Below are 21,163 nucleotides of genomic sequence, written 5' to 3' on the forward strand. Positions count from 1 at the left end.
CACACACACACACACACACACACACACACACACACACACACACACACACACACACACACACACACACACACACACACACACACACACACACACACACACACACACACACACACACAGAGGGAGCTTCTCCTGGCTTTCCTTAGTTAATTCTGCATGTAATTAAGCAATCTCCTGATTATCAGTAATCTTAGAATGTGTCATAACGAAATACACTACACGAGAAAGCTAACGGAGCTCTACCTGAGTGAAATTCATGCACTTATTGAGACACACTTCCCAGAAGTGGAGGTGAAATATAAAGGTAGACATATAGGCAATAAATGGAAAATGATGTACAAGAATAAATCTTGGTCTTGGAGATATTTCATAACAACTCACAATCTACTATGATCATAGTCTGCATATTATAAAGGAAAAGTACCCTTTTGTGCCCCCCTCTCTCCAAGTAAAGTGGTGCATCATTTGAAATAATGTTAGTAATACAACACCACCAGTTATGGTGGCCCTGAGACCTCAACACTCAGCAACTTAAGGAAACATGCAAATAGACAACATCAAGAAAACTTCTTCATTGATTTGAAATCACATGCACAGCGTTTAGAAGTTTACTGCAAAAACGACAAGACCGCCACTGCCCTTTTTGATTTGAGTGCCCCTTTTATATCTTTGCACACACCGGTCTAGTTTATATTGATATGATGACTGTGATGAGCGTTTAATTGAAAATTGAAAATCATTGTAAAAAGCATGTCTTATGACACATGTACTGCTATTTTAAACATTTCCGTGTTCATAGAATATTGTAAAATGATTTGCCTACATAGTTGGGGAATGTGTGAAATGTGTCCTACTACTCTAAGTCTAAAAATCTAATATTGGCCATTAGATGGAGCCAAATGTATGACTAATGTCATCATGGCTGACATTCTCATTTCTTGAGCTTTATTCATTCTTTGAACAAATGCTCCTTTGGTTAATCATTATTCTTTTGCATGCCATTGTTTAGTCCAACTCAGTTTACTTTATATAAGGAAGTGTGCTGACATTGAGAAGATAACCTGAGCCAGAGCCTTTCTTATAACCTAACCCTTTACCTTTACATTATCTTACTTGGCCAACTGTATTGCTGATTCACTGAGTCATTACTGATGAATTATTAGTTTTAAAATGATTAGGAAGATGAACTATGCACACAGCCAGCAACCAGCCGGGAACAAGCTCCACACTTGTTTTCAGCTTCAGAGGTCACATGAGGAGACCCCCCTTTGTTATGTAACATTTCCTGCTATAGGGGCCTTTTTTCCCTGTTTCCTGCACTTACCACCCAGATGATGTGAGAGACAACACCATTCTCTCTGCACGATCAAACTTTCATTTCACAGAAGGCTTTTTTGAAATATTCTAACATGATTTTTAAAGCACTTTTTGAGTCTTTGGACTTCACTGGTTGGCTGTTGTTCAGTTTTGTAATGCTGCTTTTGACCGATGTGGTCAGAAATTGGAGGTCACACAGCTTTCCACCCGGACCGTGGGCTGTACCATTTCTAGGAAATGTTTTTACCGGAGTTGACTTTAAAGCAATGGAAAAGGTGAGCTAAACATATCTACAGTATGTATGCATTTTGTTTCATTTTGCTTTATCCTCAATTTTAGATAAAAGTAGTTACCAAACCAATTACAAAAGTTTAACTTTGAATGTCGGCTATAATGATGGAATTTCAAATAGAGGCACTTTTCAACTATGAAACTGGAAAAATGTATACAGTATGTCAAAGAGAACAATTTTGAAAATTACAAACATATCAAACCTGCATCACATAAAATAACCACAGTCCCAATGTGGAATGCAGAGTAAGGAGCAACATCTAAAGAGAACAACTTACAGAAACTACCTGCCTGTATTCCAATCCAATATATTATAATGCATATGTATAAAGAATCTCCGGGTGATTTGTTTTGACACGCAGCTTGCTGAGGAGTACGGTCCGGTGTTCAGCGTGAGGAGAGGAAGTGAGAGGGCAGTGTTTATTTCAGGATACGAGATGGTGAAAGAGGCTCTTGTTAACCAGCTGGACAGCTTTGTTGAACGGCCTATCGTTCCTCTCTTCCACGTTACCTTCAAGGGCATCGGTGAGTCTGTGATGAATATATGGTAACACACATTTATTTTGTACTGTATCAAGCTCTTCTCTGGGATTAAACTACATATATTTATGCTGTGTTGAAGGTTTTTCCCAGAAATCATAGCTCAGTCAGCCACCTCAGTACAGAATACATATTGTGTTGACATTTCAGCGTCTACACTCTGACCTCTTCACTCAAAAACTAGGCCCAGCAGAGATAAGGAAGTGACAGTAAGCTATAGAATTCATAAAGACAGCAAATACATTTGTTTACCCTGAAATGACTATAGCAGCAATCTGTGGTCAGCGGCTGTTAACTTTGTAAATAATTGAATGTATAACATGACCACAGGCATAGCTATGAGCAATGGTTACATGTGGAAGAAGCAGAGGAAGTTTGCCAACACTCACCTGCGTCACTTTGGAGAGGGCCAGAAGTCACTGGAAAGATACTGTGAAGTGGAAAGCAACTATCTCTGTGAAGCCTTTAAAGACGAGCAAGGTAAGTAATTCATAGAGACCCATCTGTTAGTTCCTGTGACTTGAACACTGCACTGTTAAAATTTGTTCACAATGTCCTTGTTATGCATCGCGACAATGCAAAATGTATGTGTCAAGAGATTTTACATTCAAATAAGACTCATCACCACTTGACCGAATTGAACATATTCCCAGGCAGACCCTTCAACCCCCATTATACATTGACAAATGGAGTGGGTAACATCATCTCCTCTTTGATCTTTGGACATCGCTTTGAATACAGCGATCCAAGCTATCGCAAAATTCTGGAGTTGGACAATGATGCTGTTGCGCTTGCTGGCAATGCACAGACTCAGGTAATTCCTCAAATATTATGGTGAGATATTATGAGATCACAAAAAAAAAAACTCTTAGGGCTTTTTGTCACTAATCTGAGAGTTTGTCCCATCACTAGCTGTATGATGCCTTCCCTGGCTTGATGAAGTACCTGCCAGGACCTCACCAGACTGTCTTCGCCAACTACAGGGAGATCATGGCTTTCTTGCAAAAGGAAGTAGAAAAGCACCAGGAAGAGTGGAACCCTGATGAACCTCGTGATTATGTTGATGTATACCTGGCAGAGATGGAGAAGGTAAGATATTGTATATTTTCGCATTTTTAGTAAAGTTCCCTAGACTCATGATAACAATAGGTTAGCAATCTTTCAGGAACTATCATCAACCTATGCGCTGCAATGACAAGTCAAAATGTCTGATTGGAAAACTGCCAATTGGGTAAAATGACGATAAATATGTTGATTCATATCTCATGCCACTAACAGTTTTGCATGGCTCAGAATTCTTATCTGCAATTCCATGACATTTCTCAGCTTAGTGGTCTGATTTGCAGCTAATCATAAAGAAGTTGAAAACCCTTTTACTGTATACACCGATTGAAAGGTCAAAAACGGTTAAAAGATATTTACAGTTGTGTACAAACCATGTTATATCATTGTTATCCAAAATGTATTTATAGCCTACATATCAGTTGTTGCTAATACAAGACAACAAGAGATTTAATACTCCATGCTGGGATAGCACTGTTTAACACCTTAATTTACTGGTAAAGTAAGATGTTAATTCTGTCTGAAAAAAACAAACACTATATGTCTTGTGTTACATACAGTATATGGCTTATGTAAAAAGAGGCCCATAAAAGCATAGTTCTGTGTATGGCCCGGCTCAAAGCGCCTCGCAGAACAGCCGCCACACTCTTTCTAAAGACGAGTCCCAAGTTGGGGCCTGTCGGACGGTTGTGGCAAATTAGCAGCAAAGGCCCGCTCTCGCGAATATGTTTTTGTCAACAGCGGCCATGTTTCTTGAGCTTTCTCGCTAAAACTGTTTACACATATGAACCTGTGTCCAAAATGTGGTGATGATAGGTTGGAAATCCATAAAGTAGATGTCACGTGACTGTATTTCAGTTTATGCAAATTAAGTGAAAATAAGGAGGCTTTGGTGTGCCATGAGCTTTACCTGTGTAAGAAATTACAAGTCAATCAGAGTCAGGGGGCGAGGAGCGTTGCCTGTCAAACATTGCATTTTTGAGCTATAGTTTTCGCAGTTCTGGCACCCCCTATGGGTTCGGCTCAAAAAGCCATATCTAGCAAGTTTTATGATGATAAGACAATGAGTTGTGGTCAATTAGCTGCAAAGCCCCACCCCTGCCTCAAACTTTTTTAAGTCGGGGCTTAATAACTTTGTGGAAAATCAAAAAAGTGAATAATAGCACACCGCGTGGATTGGGACGCACGTTCTGTGAAATGTTTGCATTTCTAAGTATAATGGTATGGGAGGAACTAGAGCTAGAAAATGTGGCGGAAGAAATAATAATAAGAAGTTTGGTGGATAACAATAAGTACAGGCCCTCAATTCATTGAAGGCCTCTACTTAAATATGATTTAAATTTTTTTCCAACGCAATGTCAGAAAAAGGACGATCCTCAGGCTGGCTTCAACATCGAAACCCTGCTGGTTTGCATCCTCGACCTGATTGAGGCTGGTACAGAAACAAGTGCCACCACTTTACGTTGGGCCATCGTGTACATGCTGCACTACCCAGAGATACAGAGTTAGTAGTTTTCACACACAAGAGTATTCTCATGTTGATTCTACATGGTTTTATGCTATTTAAATGTAAAATGTCCAGTGAGCGGCTCATTGTAGTGTTGACTCTGCTTCCTCATTCAGAGAAAGTCCAGGCAGAGATAGACAGTGTGATCGGTCAGTCGCGTCAGCCCACCATTGCCGACAGACCCAACCTTCCTTACACTGACGCCGTCATCCATGAGACTCAAAGGATGGGTAATATTGTTCCCATGGGATTTCCTAAAATGGCCAGTAAAGACGCTACATTGGGAGGATACTTCATACCCAAGGTAAAGGACTAATTGACCAAACTTAAAAAGGATATGAATGTCAAGTTGTAAAATGTGTAAAGGATTTATACACTGCTTATCAACATCTCATTGCTCTTTTTCCCCAGGGCACAGCTATTACTACATTGCTTTCATCTGTGCTGTCTGATAAGAATGAGTGGGAGACTCCAGATATTTACAATCCTGAGCATTTTTTGGATTCGGATGGCCAGTTTCGCAGAAGAGACGCATTCTTACCGTTTTCAGCAGGTTTGTAATACTTATTAGCTTCTACCCTGACCCATTACATGAAATGCTTCCAACATACAGTAGTTCATGATATAATGGATGTGTTTCAAGAAATTCACTAACCTTAGGCTGTTGTTAACTGTTCCCCCCACAGGCAAACGTGTGTGTCTAGGGGAGCACCTAGCCAAAATGGAGTTGTTCCTCATCTTTGCATCTCTTCTCCAACACTTCACCTTCACTCCTGTTCCTGGAGAGATGCCCAGCTTGGAGGGTGTGGAAGGCTTCACCAATTCCCCAGAGGAGTTCAGGATGCTAGCTGTGCCTCGCTGATTTTCTCCACCCTTTCTCAATCTCAACCAAACATAAAGCCTTATCTCCACTTGTCTCTGAGACAACACAATTAAAGTCCCTTTAGTTGTGAGCAGTTTTTGGAAATATTAGATGCTTGTTTATGACCTTTTAATGCAGCAAAGACCTTATGATCACACAGAATTGCATGATAAATATCCATTGCCCCACCAAAATAATTTATATAAAATGTGTGTGAAGAAAGATATTGGCCAGTTGTAAGTCAAAGGCACCTGGACTTGCTATTTGTTTTCTAACATCGGGATGTGGTTCTTAAAGGTAGCCCCTGTGTGTTTTCAGCTTTTGTATGTTTAGAACTGTTATTAAAACTGTGTGAATGGGTTCAATCAAAGTTAATTATTATTCATCAGAATTTCCTGTTTGTTTTGTTGCACCTGTTGGGGAAACCAGCTTTTCCATTGTATCATTAGTACATGGAATATAACGATTTCACTGGAAAACAACTTATCAAACAAAAAATGAATAAAAATATGTATACTGAATCTGTCTATCCATGGTCTGACAAGCTTTTTTCCCTCTGGATCTTTGATCATTTATTGACATGTCATTAACATTTGACATTCATTCCATTAAGTGTTACATAATGCCATGAGTTAATACTGACACTTTGTTTATCAATATTGAGAGAGCTGCTTAAAGTATACAACATTTGACAATACATTCATTATCGACTCCACCTTTGGAGCTTTGTATTTTTACTTGAGAAAATTTCAAACTTCAATGAAAACTGGACATGAATCTTCAGATAAACTTATCCTGTTGGAGTAACATTGTTCCTCCATTGTAACATAATACAACCATAGATTAATATGAACCCAAATGTTAAGAATTGTTTTGTTAAAGCATGAAAAACTTTGCTTTCCGCCCAAAAACCAAAATACTTGTTGCAAATGATACTTTATAGCGTGACTATGTGATTGCCAGTTGCAACTGAACTGCAAACCAGATGGATTAGATGCCTTTTATTCCTACTGCACTTTGAACTTGATGGCTTGTTTCTGTGTACAATATAAACATTAATCAAAGTCTAAGGTCACTGATTGACAGCGAGGGATTGGACTTAGTGTGTGCTATCATATACTATTACCATTTTCGGGGGGTTGGTGGTGTAGTGGTTAGCTTCCCCCTAGAGAGGACTCAGTCCGCATCGCAGCAGAACTGGTTTGAATCCGACTCGTGGTCGGTTCTCTGCATGTCCTCCCTTCTTTGCCCCATTTCATCTCTGTCTCTCCAAATGTGTCAAACAAATTGTAAAACGGCAACAAAAAAGAAAATTGCTATGTTCAGGCATAATAACATTTTATGAGTATTACTTTAGGTTCCATTGTTTTCACCATGGCAGAGGTCATGTTTGTCAAGAAAAAAGTAGGTGTGGGCGTAGCTGGTTATGTAAGCACAATGCGTCACATGCACCTTTGGACAGACTGATGTTTTTTATATTTTTTCAGTCTGTCCTGCAATGTACACACCCTGAGGTGTTTAAAGGGAAACGATCAGACCTTCCTCTGGCTGCTGGTTTAACTTTTCTAACAATGTGGCTTTTTGATTATTTCTTGGGTTTGGACCTCAAGGGGCTATTACTATTTATTTTCATTTTTCTCCTAATAGCAGACTTCCTCAAACATAGGAATCCTCCAAATTATCCTCCCGGACCGTTGGCTCTTCCCATTGTGGGTCATCTTTTGAGCATGGACTCTAAATATCCACAAAAATATTTTGCCAAGGTAACGTTTAGTACACAATAGTTTTCATCTGAATATGCTTGTAAGCTTAAAGATCAAATCATTATATGAGATAAACTTTATAAGTTGATACATTTTACATTTGTTTTCTAGATTTGTTTTTAAATGTAACAAGTTTTTGCTGTGCATAAAGTATCTCACAAAAGTGAGTACACCCCTCACATTTCTTCAAATATTTAATTATATCTCTTCATGGGACAACACTAAAGAAATTACACTTTGATACAATGTAAAGTAGTCAGTGTACAGCTTGGATAACAGTGTACATTTACTGTTCCCTCAAATTGACTTGACACACAGCCATTAATGTCTAAAGTGCTGGCAACAAAAGCGAGTACACCCTTAAGTGAAAATGTCCAAATTGCGCCCAACGTGTCAATATTTTGTGTGACCTCTGGTGAACTCCATGCCCAAGAGGGTTAAGGCAGTGCTGGAAAAATATAGTGGCCACACAAAATATTAACAGTTTGGGCCCAATTTGGAGATTTTCATTAAGGGGTGTACTCACTTTTGTTGCCAGCACTTTAGACATTTATGGCTGTGTGTCGAGTTATTTTGAGGTAATGAATATGCCGGTATCCCTTCACCAGATTAAACACCCCTAAATTAATATCAGGATGTTTTCATGTAAATATAGCCCGCCAAGTTTATTTGTTCCTTGTTTAAACCTGTTCCACTATAAAGTTTATGTGTTCATCGACCCCTGCACTTCTATATGGCAAAAAAAGACCAAAAGCCGATTCACACAATTCCCAAAAGGTTTTACTTTTCACCAAAAAAACCCTTCACACCATATATTACCTTAAAGGTTCTGGTTTTAAAGCATGTGACCCTTTTGACCCCTGCCTATCTCCAGATCTCCCCCTGTGTTGATCCCCTAATGACCCTTACAATTGTCACTTCTAATTTTATCACAGGTTAAGTCCAGTTTTCAGACCTTTATCCTAGATAAGTTTTTAGAAAGGAGGAGATTAGATAATAGGTTTTTAATTATTCTGGTGGATGAATACCTCACATTTACCCCTGGCTTCAAAAGACTACCGTTAAGTCCTCACTAAGTTCATACACCTGGATGAGCTAGGCCAATAGATAAATGCAATTCCCTCCTGATTCAAGGAGTGTGTTTATGGGATGTGTATTCTTTGTTATCAGTAGTGTAGCCGTAGTGTAGATTTGAATTGCTTACCTCAGAGGCGCCGCGATCTCTTTAAAGGAAAACCCTAATTAGGTCCTTGTTCCCAACACTAAACTAAAAATTCAGGCCAAAGATTTTTAACGTTTTCAAGAAATTTTATTTAACCAATATAAAAAGATTATACGTTCACAATATAGAAATAAAAAATAAAAAAAATGAAAGGAAGGAAAATAAGTACCTACACTCCCGTTAATGCGATTATTATATGTAGAGAAGTATAAGACTTAACTTATGTGTTGTATGTCTTTTGTTTACATTGAATTTAGTTCATGAGTTCTCCCATTTTCAATCCACAAGAGATCAGGAGTATTCTCATCTTCAGGTTTTTCAAAGTTCTACTGTCTACACAACTTCAATAGTTCTGGGTGTTGGCCGAGCTTTCAATCATGTCATATATATTTGAATATCTTCAAATGCTATGACAAGTTTGATTTTGCGACCCAACAATCAGGAAAAGTTGGTTCAACAGTTTATTTGGTTGATCCACAAGAGATCAGGAGTAAAAGTCTGTCCACTGTCTACACAACTTCAATAGTTCTGGGTGTTGGCCGAGCTTTCAATCATGTCATATATATTTGAATATCTTCAAATGCTATGACAAGTTTGATTTTGCGACCCAACAATCAGGAAAAGTTGGTTCAACAGTTTTACAACCTCAACTCCATGCTATTTTACAACCTGGTTCATCAATTAGTTCCTATCAATAACCCAAATGGTCCCTTACCAAACTTCACAGAATAGAAAAGGAAGAAAATGGTTCTGAGCCTCTTCCCCTTCTTGAAAAGAAAAAATAACTAGCCCTCAATTTTTCTAAGTATTTTACACTCAAAAAGATTCAGAGTGTTTCTTTCGAGTTTTTCTTCTAAGTCTTTCGTCCATGCTAAAAGAACAAAAAAATGGAACAGTCAAGACTTCCCCAAAAACCAGCAGACTTTCTTGCTCAAAATCCTGGCCTTAAATAGTCTGAAGACAGAGAGAGTGGGTGTGTGTATTAGGAGGAGAGAGGGTGGGGGTAAAGATGAGGGTGTGTGTGTCCAGCTCAAGGACCCACTGCCCCCCTTGTCTCTCTTACCCCTGACCTGTCCCAGGACAAGCCCAGGCATGCCTTTTCAGAGAGGCCTTATGAATTCACAATTATGTATATATTTCAGGATAAAAACTTGAATACAACACTTTTAGTGATTCTACCTTAATATTAAAGGTCACTTGTTACCTTGCCTGTCTTATTAAAAATATCATACTTTTCCCTACGAAAACAATAAATATACATTTCACATTCTCCTAAGAACAAGATATGTACAATGAAAAGTTGCAATATTCTTGCCTATCTCAACAGAGGGGACAGTAAATTTACACTGTTATCCAAGCTGTACACTGACTACTTTACATTGTATCAAAGTGTCATTTCTTCAGTGTTGTCCCATGAAAAGATATAATGAAACATTTGAAGAAATGTGAGGGGTGTACTCACTTTTGTGAGATACTGTATCTCCATATTTTGGTCTGAAATTTAAATATATTTTAACTGGAGTAATTTTGATACATTTGACTAAATTTGCAATCAGTTCAAGATATTTTAAAAACATTTGGGCATATTTGGACAGTTCCAACATGTATAACTTTGTCCAGAGAACAAAGAAATTAAATTATTAAGTTAAATAACAAGTTTATATGTAGAAAATTTTGTCAGATATTTTTTTAAATATAAATGGATATTATGACCTGTAAGCCAAGGTGGATTTTTATGACTTTAAAAGTTCATATGATGCAGTGGTCTGTTGTGGCTCATTTGTGTTTTTTCATTGATGTGTTGTCCACAGTTGGCTGACGTTTATGGGAATGTGTCCAGTGTTCGTCTAGGCAGTGATAAGATTGTACTTGTGTCTGGATACAAGATGGTGAAGGAAGCCATTGTGACACAAGCTGAGAACTTTGCAGATCGACCCTACGATGCAGTATCAGACAGGTTTTACTCAGGAACTTCAGGTGTATAAATCTCACTCTTTCTCTTTTCTCATACTGTGCAGAAACTTGTTCCTCTGAGTCATTAACCCTGTGTCCTTTGCATGCCTGTTTTAGGTGGTCTGTTTAATAGCAATGGTGAAATATGGAAGAAACAGCGACGGTTTGCTTTGTCTACTTTACGTAGCTTTGGCCTGGGCAAATGCCCCATGGAGCAGAGTATCTCTGAGGAGATCAGACACCTGCAGGATGAGATAGACAAGGAGAAAGGTGTTTCACATGAGTACAAATTAAATTTATGCACATAAGCTTCTCAGCAAAATAAAATAATTTAACAGTGGACTCTTCTCCTACAGGTCAACTTTTCAACCCAGCTGGCCTGTTCAACAACGCTGTGTCCAACATCATTTGCCAGCTGGTGATGGGGAAACGGTTTGACTACAGCGACCACAACTTCCAGATCATGCTGAAGTATCTATCTGAAACTCTTCAGCTTGAGGGAAATATATGGGCTACGGTAAGTCAGTAACATCGATTAGTCAAAGCTATGTCAGAGAGACAGTGTCAGTAGATTTTTATGCACTGTTAAGTTATCGCTACGGTTACAGGTCAACTAGGCCATTTATTGGACTACTATCCTTGTCGTCTGCAACATCGAGATATTGTCGGCAGAGTCCAGGTGGGAAGAGCAGGGCTGGGATGGGGAGAAGCGCCACGGTTCTGGTCTAAAGCCAGCCGCAGAGAGAGAAAGGAGATGGTGGTGGCGGAGGTGACAAGCACCGAGGAAGAGCGCTATAAAATCAAGGTTGTGTCACAGGGCCAACAAGGAAGATGGACAACCTGGGAGGGAGTTGCCAACAGAAACATCACCTGGTCCGACCTGTGGAAGATCCCGCAGGCAAGGCTCCGTTTCCTCATCCGCTCAACCTACGACACGCTTCCCTGTCCTCGGAACATTCACCAGTGGTTCGGGAGTGAGGAATGCTGTACACTCTGCAATACCCCTAACGCAAGCCTCCAGCACATTCTGTCAAGCTGCAAGTTCGCACTCTCCCAGGGACGCTACAGATGGCGCCACGACCAGGTCCTGAGAAAGCTAGCTAAGGTGCCAGAGGGACGTCGACAGGGCAGCAAAAGGGTAACACCGGCAGAGAACCACAACTACATCAGCTTTGTCACGGAAGATGGGGGAAGAAGAAACATCAGGCCAAGAGAAACACCTCTGCCTTTTTCCCCAGATCATGAGTGGGACATGAGAGTCGAACTCGACAGGCAGCTCCGGTTCCCGGTCGAGATCACTGCTACATCTCTGCGCTCCGACATAGAGGTGTGGTCCACCAGTGCAAAATCCGTGCTCCTCACTGAGCTCACAGTACAAGCGGAGGAGGGGATGGAGGCCGCATACGAACGTAAGAAGGCAAAGTACTCAGAGCTGGCTGCTGAGTGCCGAGAGGCTGGCTGGAAGACCACCAGTGGAGGTTGGATGCCGAGGCTATGTGGGGCTGTCAACCACACGCCTTCTGAAAGATGCAGGGGTGACCGGAGGGAACATAAAGAAGGCAACTAAAGAGCTGGCGGAGGAGGCAGAAAAGGGGTGCTTTTAGCTCTGGCTGAGGAGGAAAGACAAGCGCTGGGGAAAGAACAACTAACCCTGACAACAGTCGCAGAGTGTAACACCTATCAGCTGCAGGGGGTGGCAGGGAGACGTCCCTGTCACTGCTCCGCCACCAGGAGATGTTCCAGGATCAAAGGAGTGAAACGTTGATGATTGGTGGTTCCTGGCTGATGGCTCTGCAGCTGACCCGTGGGCACCGGAGGAGGTGCGACCGGCAGCAATGCCTAGCAGGTTATTCCATCTACCTGTTCATTCATTGTCAGCACGGGAGGGGAATTGATTTATTGACCGACATATATCTGAATACCGCCTACCCTGCTACAAAATGGTTGCGATATATATATATATATATATTTTCACCGCATTCAGTTTGTAAGTATTTGGCAATTTTCCGGTTGACCTTACTTATTTTACTTCATTGTGTTAGTCCGATATACATTGTACTGAATCTGATTTCTCAAAACCGAGCTAACACACCCAGATAATGTGGTTGGGAGCCGAGCTTCTCCTGCATGTATAGGCTAAAGTCAATCAGACTGTGACAGGCATAGGCGCTTTGAGTATGCCACAAATTTTTCCCACCCCGATCTTTGAGCCGGAATTCGAAAAGCATTCCATGCTCACAGAAGAACAACAAAGGAAGAATTAGAAAGCTGTGCATGCATACATCACGTACGCAATGTACAGAACTGTAAAATTGTAAAGCTCGACACGTGCTAGTTAGGTCAACCAGAAAGGGCTCCAATACTATAAAGCTGAAAGGCTTGTTCATCGCCACCTTTCGTTGCGGAATTTGGACATACGTAGGTCAATACATCGATGCCCCTCTGGTGCTTGTACGCTATATTGGGACAAGGACAGTAGTCCAACCAAATGTCCAAAAACTGTGCATGTAAACGTACTGGTTGGTACCATGTTGAGCGGTCATATGGATAACTTTACTGCTCTGGACATTTCAAACGTCTTTAAATGCACACAGCTTTCTTATTCTTCCTTTGTTGTTGTTCTTCTGATAGCACTGAGTCAAAGCCCGGGGCGGGACACTGTGGAGCATGTGCGTCTAAGCCAGTTACAGACAGTCCGATTGAATGTATAGTACATGCAAGAATAGCTTGGCCCCAGATTGCATTATCTGGGTGTGTTAGCTCAACTCATTAGTTGATTCATTAGGAGTTTAGTCGGACTGTATTTACATGTATTTTAAAAGTCTGGTTTCTGTATTCTGAGTATTCTAGTGGGATTGTGGGATTCAATCCTTCTGAACCAATGGAGATGTCTGTGGTAAGAATGTATGGTAAAACACTGTGTGAATGAAAGTTTCTCTCATCTTTTCTTTTGAATAGCTGTATCAGTCATTCCCTACAGTGATGAAGCACTTGCCGGGTCCTCACAACAAAATGTTCAGCCACTTCGATGCCATCCTCGACTTCATCAGTCAGGAAGTCAAGTCACACAAGGAGGATGTGGACCACAACAATCCCCGAGACTACATTGACGCTTTCATCATTGAAATGGAAAAGGTATTTGAACACTAGCATTACATCCCCTGAATTATACATCATAGTGTAACTTTACCTCTCAATCTACCTGAATACCACTTATTTATCTTTTCCCCATTTCTGATTAGCATAAAGAGTCTGACCTGGGCTTCACTGAGACCAATCTGGCTATGTGTTCTCTGGATCTGTTCCTGGCTGGAACAGAGACAACCTCCACCACTTTGCTTTGGGCTTTGGTTTACCTCATAAAAAACCCTGATATCCAGGGTAGGTGACAAACTAAGCCGGACACATTCAAATTAAGATTTGTTGATTGGTGATACAGGCAAAGTAATTATATCACCAAAGTCAATTCATCATGAAAGGAACAAGCACATCTGCACTAAATGTCATTGCATCCATCCAATATTTGTTTTCTAAGTTCTTATTTTTGAAGAAGAAGACCAATTAAATATTTTTTTATGTTCAGACAAATGCATTTTATCTGTTGCAATGTTCTGTCCTGGAAGTTAAAACTAATAGCAAACGTTTAAATTAACGATGTCTCAATTGTAATAATCAGATGCCCATTTGTTTTTTGTTTTTTTATTTAACCCTGTTTACCCCTCATATCTCCTGTTCATACTGGCCGACTCCCCTCTCAAATTTCAATGTAAGCAATGAGGGAAAACGCGAAAAAAAAATGATTCCTCCAATTTTCTTGTAATTTTAGTCAAGGTCCAGGCAGAGATTGACAAAGTAATTGGACAGAACCGCCTTCCCACTATGGCAGACAGACTCAACCTGCCCTACACTGATGCTGTCATTCATGAGATCCAGAGGATGGGAAACATTGTTCCTCTCAATGGATTTAGAGTGGCTGCCAAGGACACAACCCTGGATGGTTACTTCATACCAAAGGTGCATTTAACACACAGTATAGTAGAGGTAATGAATATGCCGGTATTCCCTTCACCAGATTAAACACCCCTAAATTAATATCAGGATGTTTTCATGTAAATATAGCCCGCCAAGTCTATTTGTTCCTTGTTTAAACCTGTTCCACTATAAAGTTTATGTGTTCATCGACCCCTACACTTTTATATGGCAAAAAAAGACCAAAAGCCGATTTACACAATTCCCAAAACGTTTTACTTTTCACCAAAAAACCTTCACACCATATATTACCTTAAAGGCTCTGGTTTTAAAGCATGTGACCCTTTGACCCCTGCCTATCTCCAGATCTCCCCCTGTGTTGATCCCCTAATGACCCTTACAATTGTCACTTCTAATTTTATCCTAGGTTAAGTCCAGATTTCAGACCTTTATCCTAGATAAGTTTTTAGAAAGGAGGAGATTAGATAATAGGTTTTTAATTATTCTGGTGGATGAATACCTCACATTTACCCCTGGCTTCAAAAGACTACCGTTAAGTCCTCACTATTTCATACACCTGGATGAGCTAGGCCAATAGATAAATGCAAATCCCTCCTAATTCAAGGAGTGTGTTTATGGGATGTGTATTCTTTGTTATCAGTAGTGTAGCCGTAGTGTAGGTTTGAATTGCTTACCTCAGAGGCGCCGCGATCTCTTTAAAGAAAAACCCTAATTAGGTCCTTGTTCCCAACTCTAAACTAAAAACTCAGGCCAAAGATTTTTAACGTTTTCAAGAAATTTTATTCAACCAATATAAAAAGATTATACGTTCACAATATAGAAAGAAAAGATAAAATAAAATGAAAGGAAGGAAAATAAGTACCTACACTCCCATTAATGTGGTTAATATATGTAGAGAAGTATAAGACTTAACTTATTTGTTTTATGTAATTTGTTCACATTGAATTTAGTTCATGAGTTCTCTTCACTAAGGTTTGTCCACTGTTTACACAACTTTAAATATCCTTTATTGGTTATGGCCGAGCTTTCACCAAAGTCATATTAATTTGAATTTCTTCAAACTCTTATAACAATGGTGATTTTGCGACCCATAAACTCAGGTAAAAGTTGGTTCCACAGCTTTAAAACCTTGTTGATCCATAAAAGATCCTATTCGGAGCGCTATCAAGTATAAAAGTTTATCCACCGTTTACACCACACCACTTTAAATATCCTTTATTGGTTATGGCCGAGCTTTCACCAAAGTCATATTAATTTGAATTTCTTCAAACTCTTATAACAATGGTGATTTTGCGACCCATAAACTCAGGAAAAGTTGGTCATAACAGCTCAAAACTTCAACTTGATTCCATTCCACAACCTGGTTCATCAATTAATTCCTATTAGTAACCCAAATGTTCCCTTACCAAACTTCTCAGAAAAAAGAAGAATTGGTTCAGAGCTTCTTCCCCTTCTTAAAAAGAAAAAATAACTCCCCTCAATTTTTCTAAGTATTTTGCACTCAAAAAGATTCAGAGTGTTTCTTTCGAGTTTTTCTTCTAAGTCTTTCGTCCATGCTAAAAGAACAAAAAAGTGGAACAGTCAAAACTTCCCCAAAAACCAGCAGCAGACCTTCTTGCTCAAAACCCTGGCCTTAAATAGTCTGAAGACAGAGAGAGTGGGTGTGTGTATTAGGAGGGGAGAGGGTGGGGGTAAAGATGAGGGTGTGTGTGTCCAGCTCAAGGACCCACTGCCCCCCTTGTCTCTCTCACCCCTGACCTGTCCCAGGACAAGCCCAGGCATGTTTTTTCAGAGAGGCCTTATGAATTCACAATTATGTATATATTTCAGGATAAAAACTTGAATACAACACTTTTAGTGATTCTACCTTAATATTAAAGGTCACTTGTTACCTTGCCTGTCTTATTAAAAATATCATACTTTTCCCTACGAAAACAAGAAATATACATTTCACATTCTCCTAAGAACAAGATATGTACAATGAAAAGTTGCAATATTCTTGTCTATCTCAACAGAGGTTAAAGAAAATATCAATGCACCAAAATATCGCGATATTTTATGACGTGATACTGTATCGATTCTTTGAAGTGCTGTATCAATATTTTATGAATAGTTTACTTGGTGACATTGGTTTTGTGTTGTATTTAAGCCTCCGACCGCTATTTGGCAGCATGCTTTTAGCCACTTGACTCTCCCATTGCACTCCTCTCCCTAGACAAAGAAATCTCGGGAGAGTACAGGCCTCGGGCCGTGGATACCACGCACATTAGTCAGTAGAATTCACCAATGCTTTATTGTTAGGTTATGTGTATAACATTGTGTTTTTCTATATGCTAGTAGGGGAGAACGGGGTAATTTGTCACACGGGTAGGTTGTCACAATCGTTATATCTCGGAACCAGAAGGCGCTGTCTGTGAAATTTTGGTATGTAAATATCCAGAATTGGGATAAGAGGTCACCTACATAGTCTTCCTTGGAGTTAGACTGCTGAATTTGAGGTGAGAGGACTGTTTGTGTTTTTCATGTCAAATTGAAAATATTTAGCTCCTCAGTATTTTTCTTCTAGGCTTTTACAGAATGGGTTTATAACAAAACACTTGTTACCCATAAAAAGTGTGAAGGGTAAACTATAGTTTAGATTGTGGTTAGCAAGCTAATTAGTTGTCAGATGGTTGTTGGCCTTGATGCTAGCAAAAAATTCAAGTTGGGGTTGGTCGTCACATTTTTGGGGGTTTGGTTGTCACAAGTTATCCAAAGGCTACAGCCAGAAAATAACGAAATAAATTGTCAAGCTGTATCCTCACTGACACCCCAGAGAAGGAAATAATAGAGCAGGAAAAGGCAGCTAGTATGCAAAGGAAAAAAGGGCAACAAAATCAAAACAACCCAGTGCATCCCAAACTAGACAAGCTGTCAAGGCTACATTAAGTTATATAGGCCTATTTGTCAACTTGACAATGCAATTGCATTTTCAAATTTAGTTCTACTTTCTTTCCTTCTTTTCAAGATTATTCCCATTAAGATAACATTGTGACAAACAACCCCATAGAGTATGACAACCGACCCCTTGATGGGGTTGATTGTCACAATGTGTAAGGGTGTCTTTGATGATTAATTTCTTCTTTATTACAATAAGATAGAAAAAGTGAGGGGTACACATTTCAAGCCAACACTTTAAGCTTCAATGTAATGTAGGAATGACTATTGAAAGATTTTTAGATGATGAGCAATTCTCAGTAGAGTAAAAAGTGTGCCTACTTACCCCGTTCTCCCCTATATACTGTATATTGCGATTTTCGCAATACATCACCCTGCTTCTAGTATCCCAATATTTCATACGGTCACGTCACCCCTATATTGGGATATGTATCGTATCGCCAGATCCTTGCCAATACACAGCCCTAATACAGTCATTTTAAGTGTTAAGATTATCTATGATATGTGAGTGTTGTTGCTGTTGATGCGTTTCCTGGTGTTGACCTATGGATCATTTATTTAGGGTACGACCTTGTTGCCCATCCTGACCTCTGTGCTGTTTGACAAGACTGAGTGGGAGACTCCAGACAGTTTCAACCCTGGACACTTCCTAGACACTGAGGGAAAGTTTAGGAAGAAAGAAGCTCTCCTGCCTTTTTCTGCAGGTAAACCACTTTCACGCCAAGCTAAAGCATCACCCGAGTAACAATATAAGTTGTGTCCTGAACTCTTCATGCATGGCTGTGTTTTTGGACTCTTTAGGGAAACGTGTGTGTCTTGGAGAAGGCCTCGCTAAGATGGAGCTGTTCCTGTTTTTGGTCGGTTTACTACAAAAGTTCTCTTTCTCTGTTCCCGAAGGAGTAGAGTTGAGTACAGAAGGAGTTACTGGAATTACACGTGTACCACATCCATTTAAGGTTCACGCCAAGACTCGCTGAATTCTGCACCATCTCACTGACCTATTTTCATCCAACCAAGGTGTAACAGAAAATACTAAGCTGAATGTTTTGGAAGAGAAAACTTTACTTCCCTTTAACTTTTTAATCTAAACCTTTCAATGTTGCATGATTGCCTATGCACTTAAGATGTGATACTTCTCTCTGGTTGTATATGTAATTCTGTGTGCTAGTTATTCTCTTAACAGACACACACAACCAAACGTACAATTATATACATGTGTGTCACAGATAGTTCAGGTGGTTTGGGGGAATTTGTAAAAATATACATTTATGGCTGATGACTTATTGAAGAGCCATTGAAAATAACAATATAAAGTATATCAATATATAAATGTATATTGAAAAAAAAAAGATTAGTTATTATGATGTGATTATTATTACCTCTATTATTTATCACTTTAGTAGGCCTTTGTGTCTCAGAAGGTGAGAGGCACCTATTTGCAGACCCATGGGGAAAGTGGAGCTCCACCGGAAGCCACGCCCCGAACTCATTTCATTGGTCAGAATTGTAACCTACTCTGAATTTGTTTTCTTCTTTTTGTTTTACTGCCGGAGTTCACCTAGCGGTGAATAATAATACACAGTTTCCACCGGTTATGGCGCTAGTACACAGTAAAATACGTCAGTTTGTTAAGGGTCCCAAGTGGCCAGGACGGTGGTAAAAAGTAGATGTTGAGGTAGAAGATGAATGAAGCAACGAAGCTTTGTGTACATCTTCCGAAATCCGTCTGTTTAATTCACAATTATCACGAGTAGGTCAATCACATACAAATATAAACTCTTATAAATGAAACACAAAAAGTGCCACCACAATAAAATAAATAACTCATTTTAAAAAGTGCAAACACATTGAAATACACAACTAATTTAAAAAAGTGCATACTTTTATTTTAACAGTTGACACACAGTTAAAACTATCACAATTAGGTCTATTTCTAGTAGGCCTATCTGTCTAACAAACAATTAGGCATATCTGTGTAACAAATATATAATTATCCTGACTTCCAAAAGCTGCTTGTCTGAGTCATGGTCTGAGTGTGTGTCTTTTCCTGGCTGAGGATAGAAAGCCATTCTGATACTTGTACTTTACAGTACAATCATTGAATGGAGCTGTCAAATGTACCGGCACTTATAGCTGTCAAATTTACAAATCGTCTTCTAAACCAATGAAATTGAGAGTTCATGGTTTTCCACCAATGAAATGACGTTCGGGGAGGGACAACACTTTTGACCAATGAACGAATGAACTGAGTTTGGGGCGTACAATTCTGACCAATGAAATTAGTTCGGGGCGTGGCCCCATCCTATTTCCGGTGGAGCTCCGTTTTCAATGGTTTCCCCCATGGGTCTGCAAATAGGTACTCTTGCAGAAGGTTGGAGATTAGCAAAAGTGTAACCATCTGGTGACCCCTAGTGGTGGGGTATCTATCTATCTAAAGGTATCTTAATAAGTCGTATTTGTACCAATGCAGTACAGCAATGAAAATATTGACCAAATAATATTGTCAAATAAAAACAGATTTACTCAGTGCTTCAAACACACTTGAATGTATCCTGAACATATCAACAGTGCTTACTAATCTTTAATGACCTTCCTGAACTGATGTCTGTAATCGGAATTAACCTTGACTGTTTATTACTTGTTGGAGACTTTAACATACAAGTTGACAAACCCGAGTGCTAAAGAATTATGCTTTAAAAAAAATGTTGGACTTTCTCAGCCTATTCATAACAAAGGTCACACCTTGGACCTAATCATTTCCTGAACATTTCGAAAGTAGCGGTGACTGATGTGGGTCTCTCTGATCTCTGTGCACACAAATGATCAAACTAAGGTACTTAAAAACGGTATATTACTGAAAAAAACAGTAAAACATTTATTCAGGCATTTTCTTCAACACCCCTCCTCCCCTGTATCTCAGTTAATGAGCTTGTAAATAACTTCAACTCAAAAATGACAAATATAATTGACACTAATGCACCCACTAAGGTGAAGGTCATCTCTGGCAAGAAATGATCTCTGGGGTAATGTTGATATCTTCTGACAAGTTGAGGGAGTGTACAAGAATTGATCTATTGACTTCAAAGACATGAGTCAGAAAGGCACTCACTTGTGAGGCGCCCTTATATTATTATTAGCTCAGTTGGTAGGGCGTCCCCCCCCGGGCTGGGCCCAGCAGCAGACCCGGGTTCTATTCCAGCACGCGGTCGTTCTCTGCATGTCACTCCCCCCTCTGCCCCATTTCACCTCTGTCTCTTAAACACTATCAATAAAGCATGAAAAATGCCAAAAAATATCTTAAAAAGAAAAAGAAAAAAGAAAGTCAGTCACTTGTGCGCACCAAAATGTCCAGTGTGCTTGTGTGTGAATGGGGCAATTTTTATTGAGCTTATTTTTACATAACTTTATCAAATTTGCAACAGAGAAATGGGAAATTACTGTAAACATATTTTTTCACTTTAAATTCAAGGTAGGGGTCATACAAAGTTGTTATAATGGAAGTCAATCGTACAAATCGTGTACTTAACATCACAGCCAAAATTATCTCAAAAATGCAACCCCAGATACACAAATGTCCACTAATAAGACATAACGGTTAAAACTGTGTGGATGGGTTCGATCCAAATTGATTATTATTTATGTAATTTCCTGTTTGTTTTGTTGCATCTGTTGGGGAAACCTGCTTTTCACCTGTATCATTAGTACATGAAATATGGCGATTT

General features: G+C 39.5%; 1 protein-coding gene across 1 annotated transcript; it reads left to right on the forward strand.

Moving 5' to 3' along the window:
- Positions 1-1,406: 1,406 nt before the first annotated feature.
- LOC307254459 (uncharacterized protein) lies at positions 1,407-18,418 on the forward strand (the record flags this gene model as incomplete). The annotated part of the gene is made up of 18 exons (XM_080032851.1): positions 1,407-1,589; positions 1,968-2,130; positions 2,476-2,625; positions 2,799-2,959; positions 3,058-3,234; positions 4,570-4,711; positions 4,831-5,018; positions 5,126-5,267; positions 5,401-5,564; positions 7,064-7,339; positions 10,373-10,538; positions 10,632-10,784; positions 10,871-11,031; positions 13,473-13,649; positions 13,757-13,895; positions 14,341-14,528; positions 18,004-18,145; positions 18,243-18,418. The coding sequence occupies 18 exons, from the start codon at positions 1,407-1,409 to the stop codon at positions 18,416-18,418; spliced, it is 3,048 nt and encodes a 1,015-aa protein (XP_079888977.1).
- Between the last annotated feature and the right edge of the window lie 2,745 nt (positions 18,419-21,163).

Source organism: Ammodytes marinus (genome assembly GCF_949987685.1).
Source record: "Ammodytes marinus genome assembly, chromosome: 8".
Taxonomy (NCBI): domain Eukaryota; kingdom Metazoa; phylum Chordata; class Actinopteri; order Uranoscopiformes; family Ammodytidae; genus Ammodytes; species Ammodytes marinus.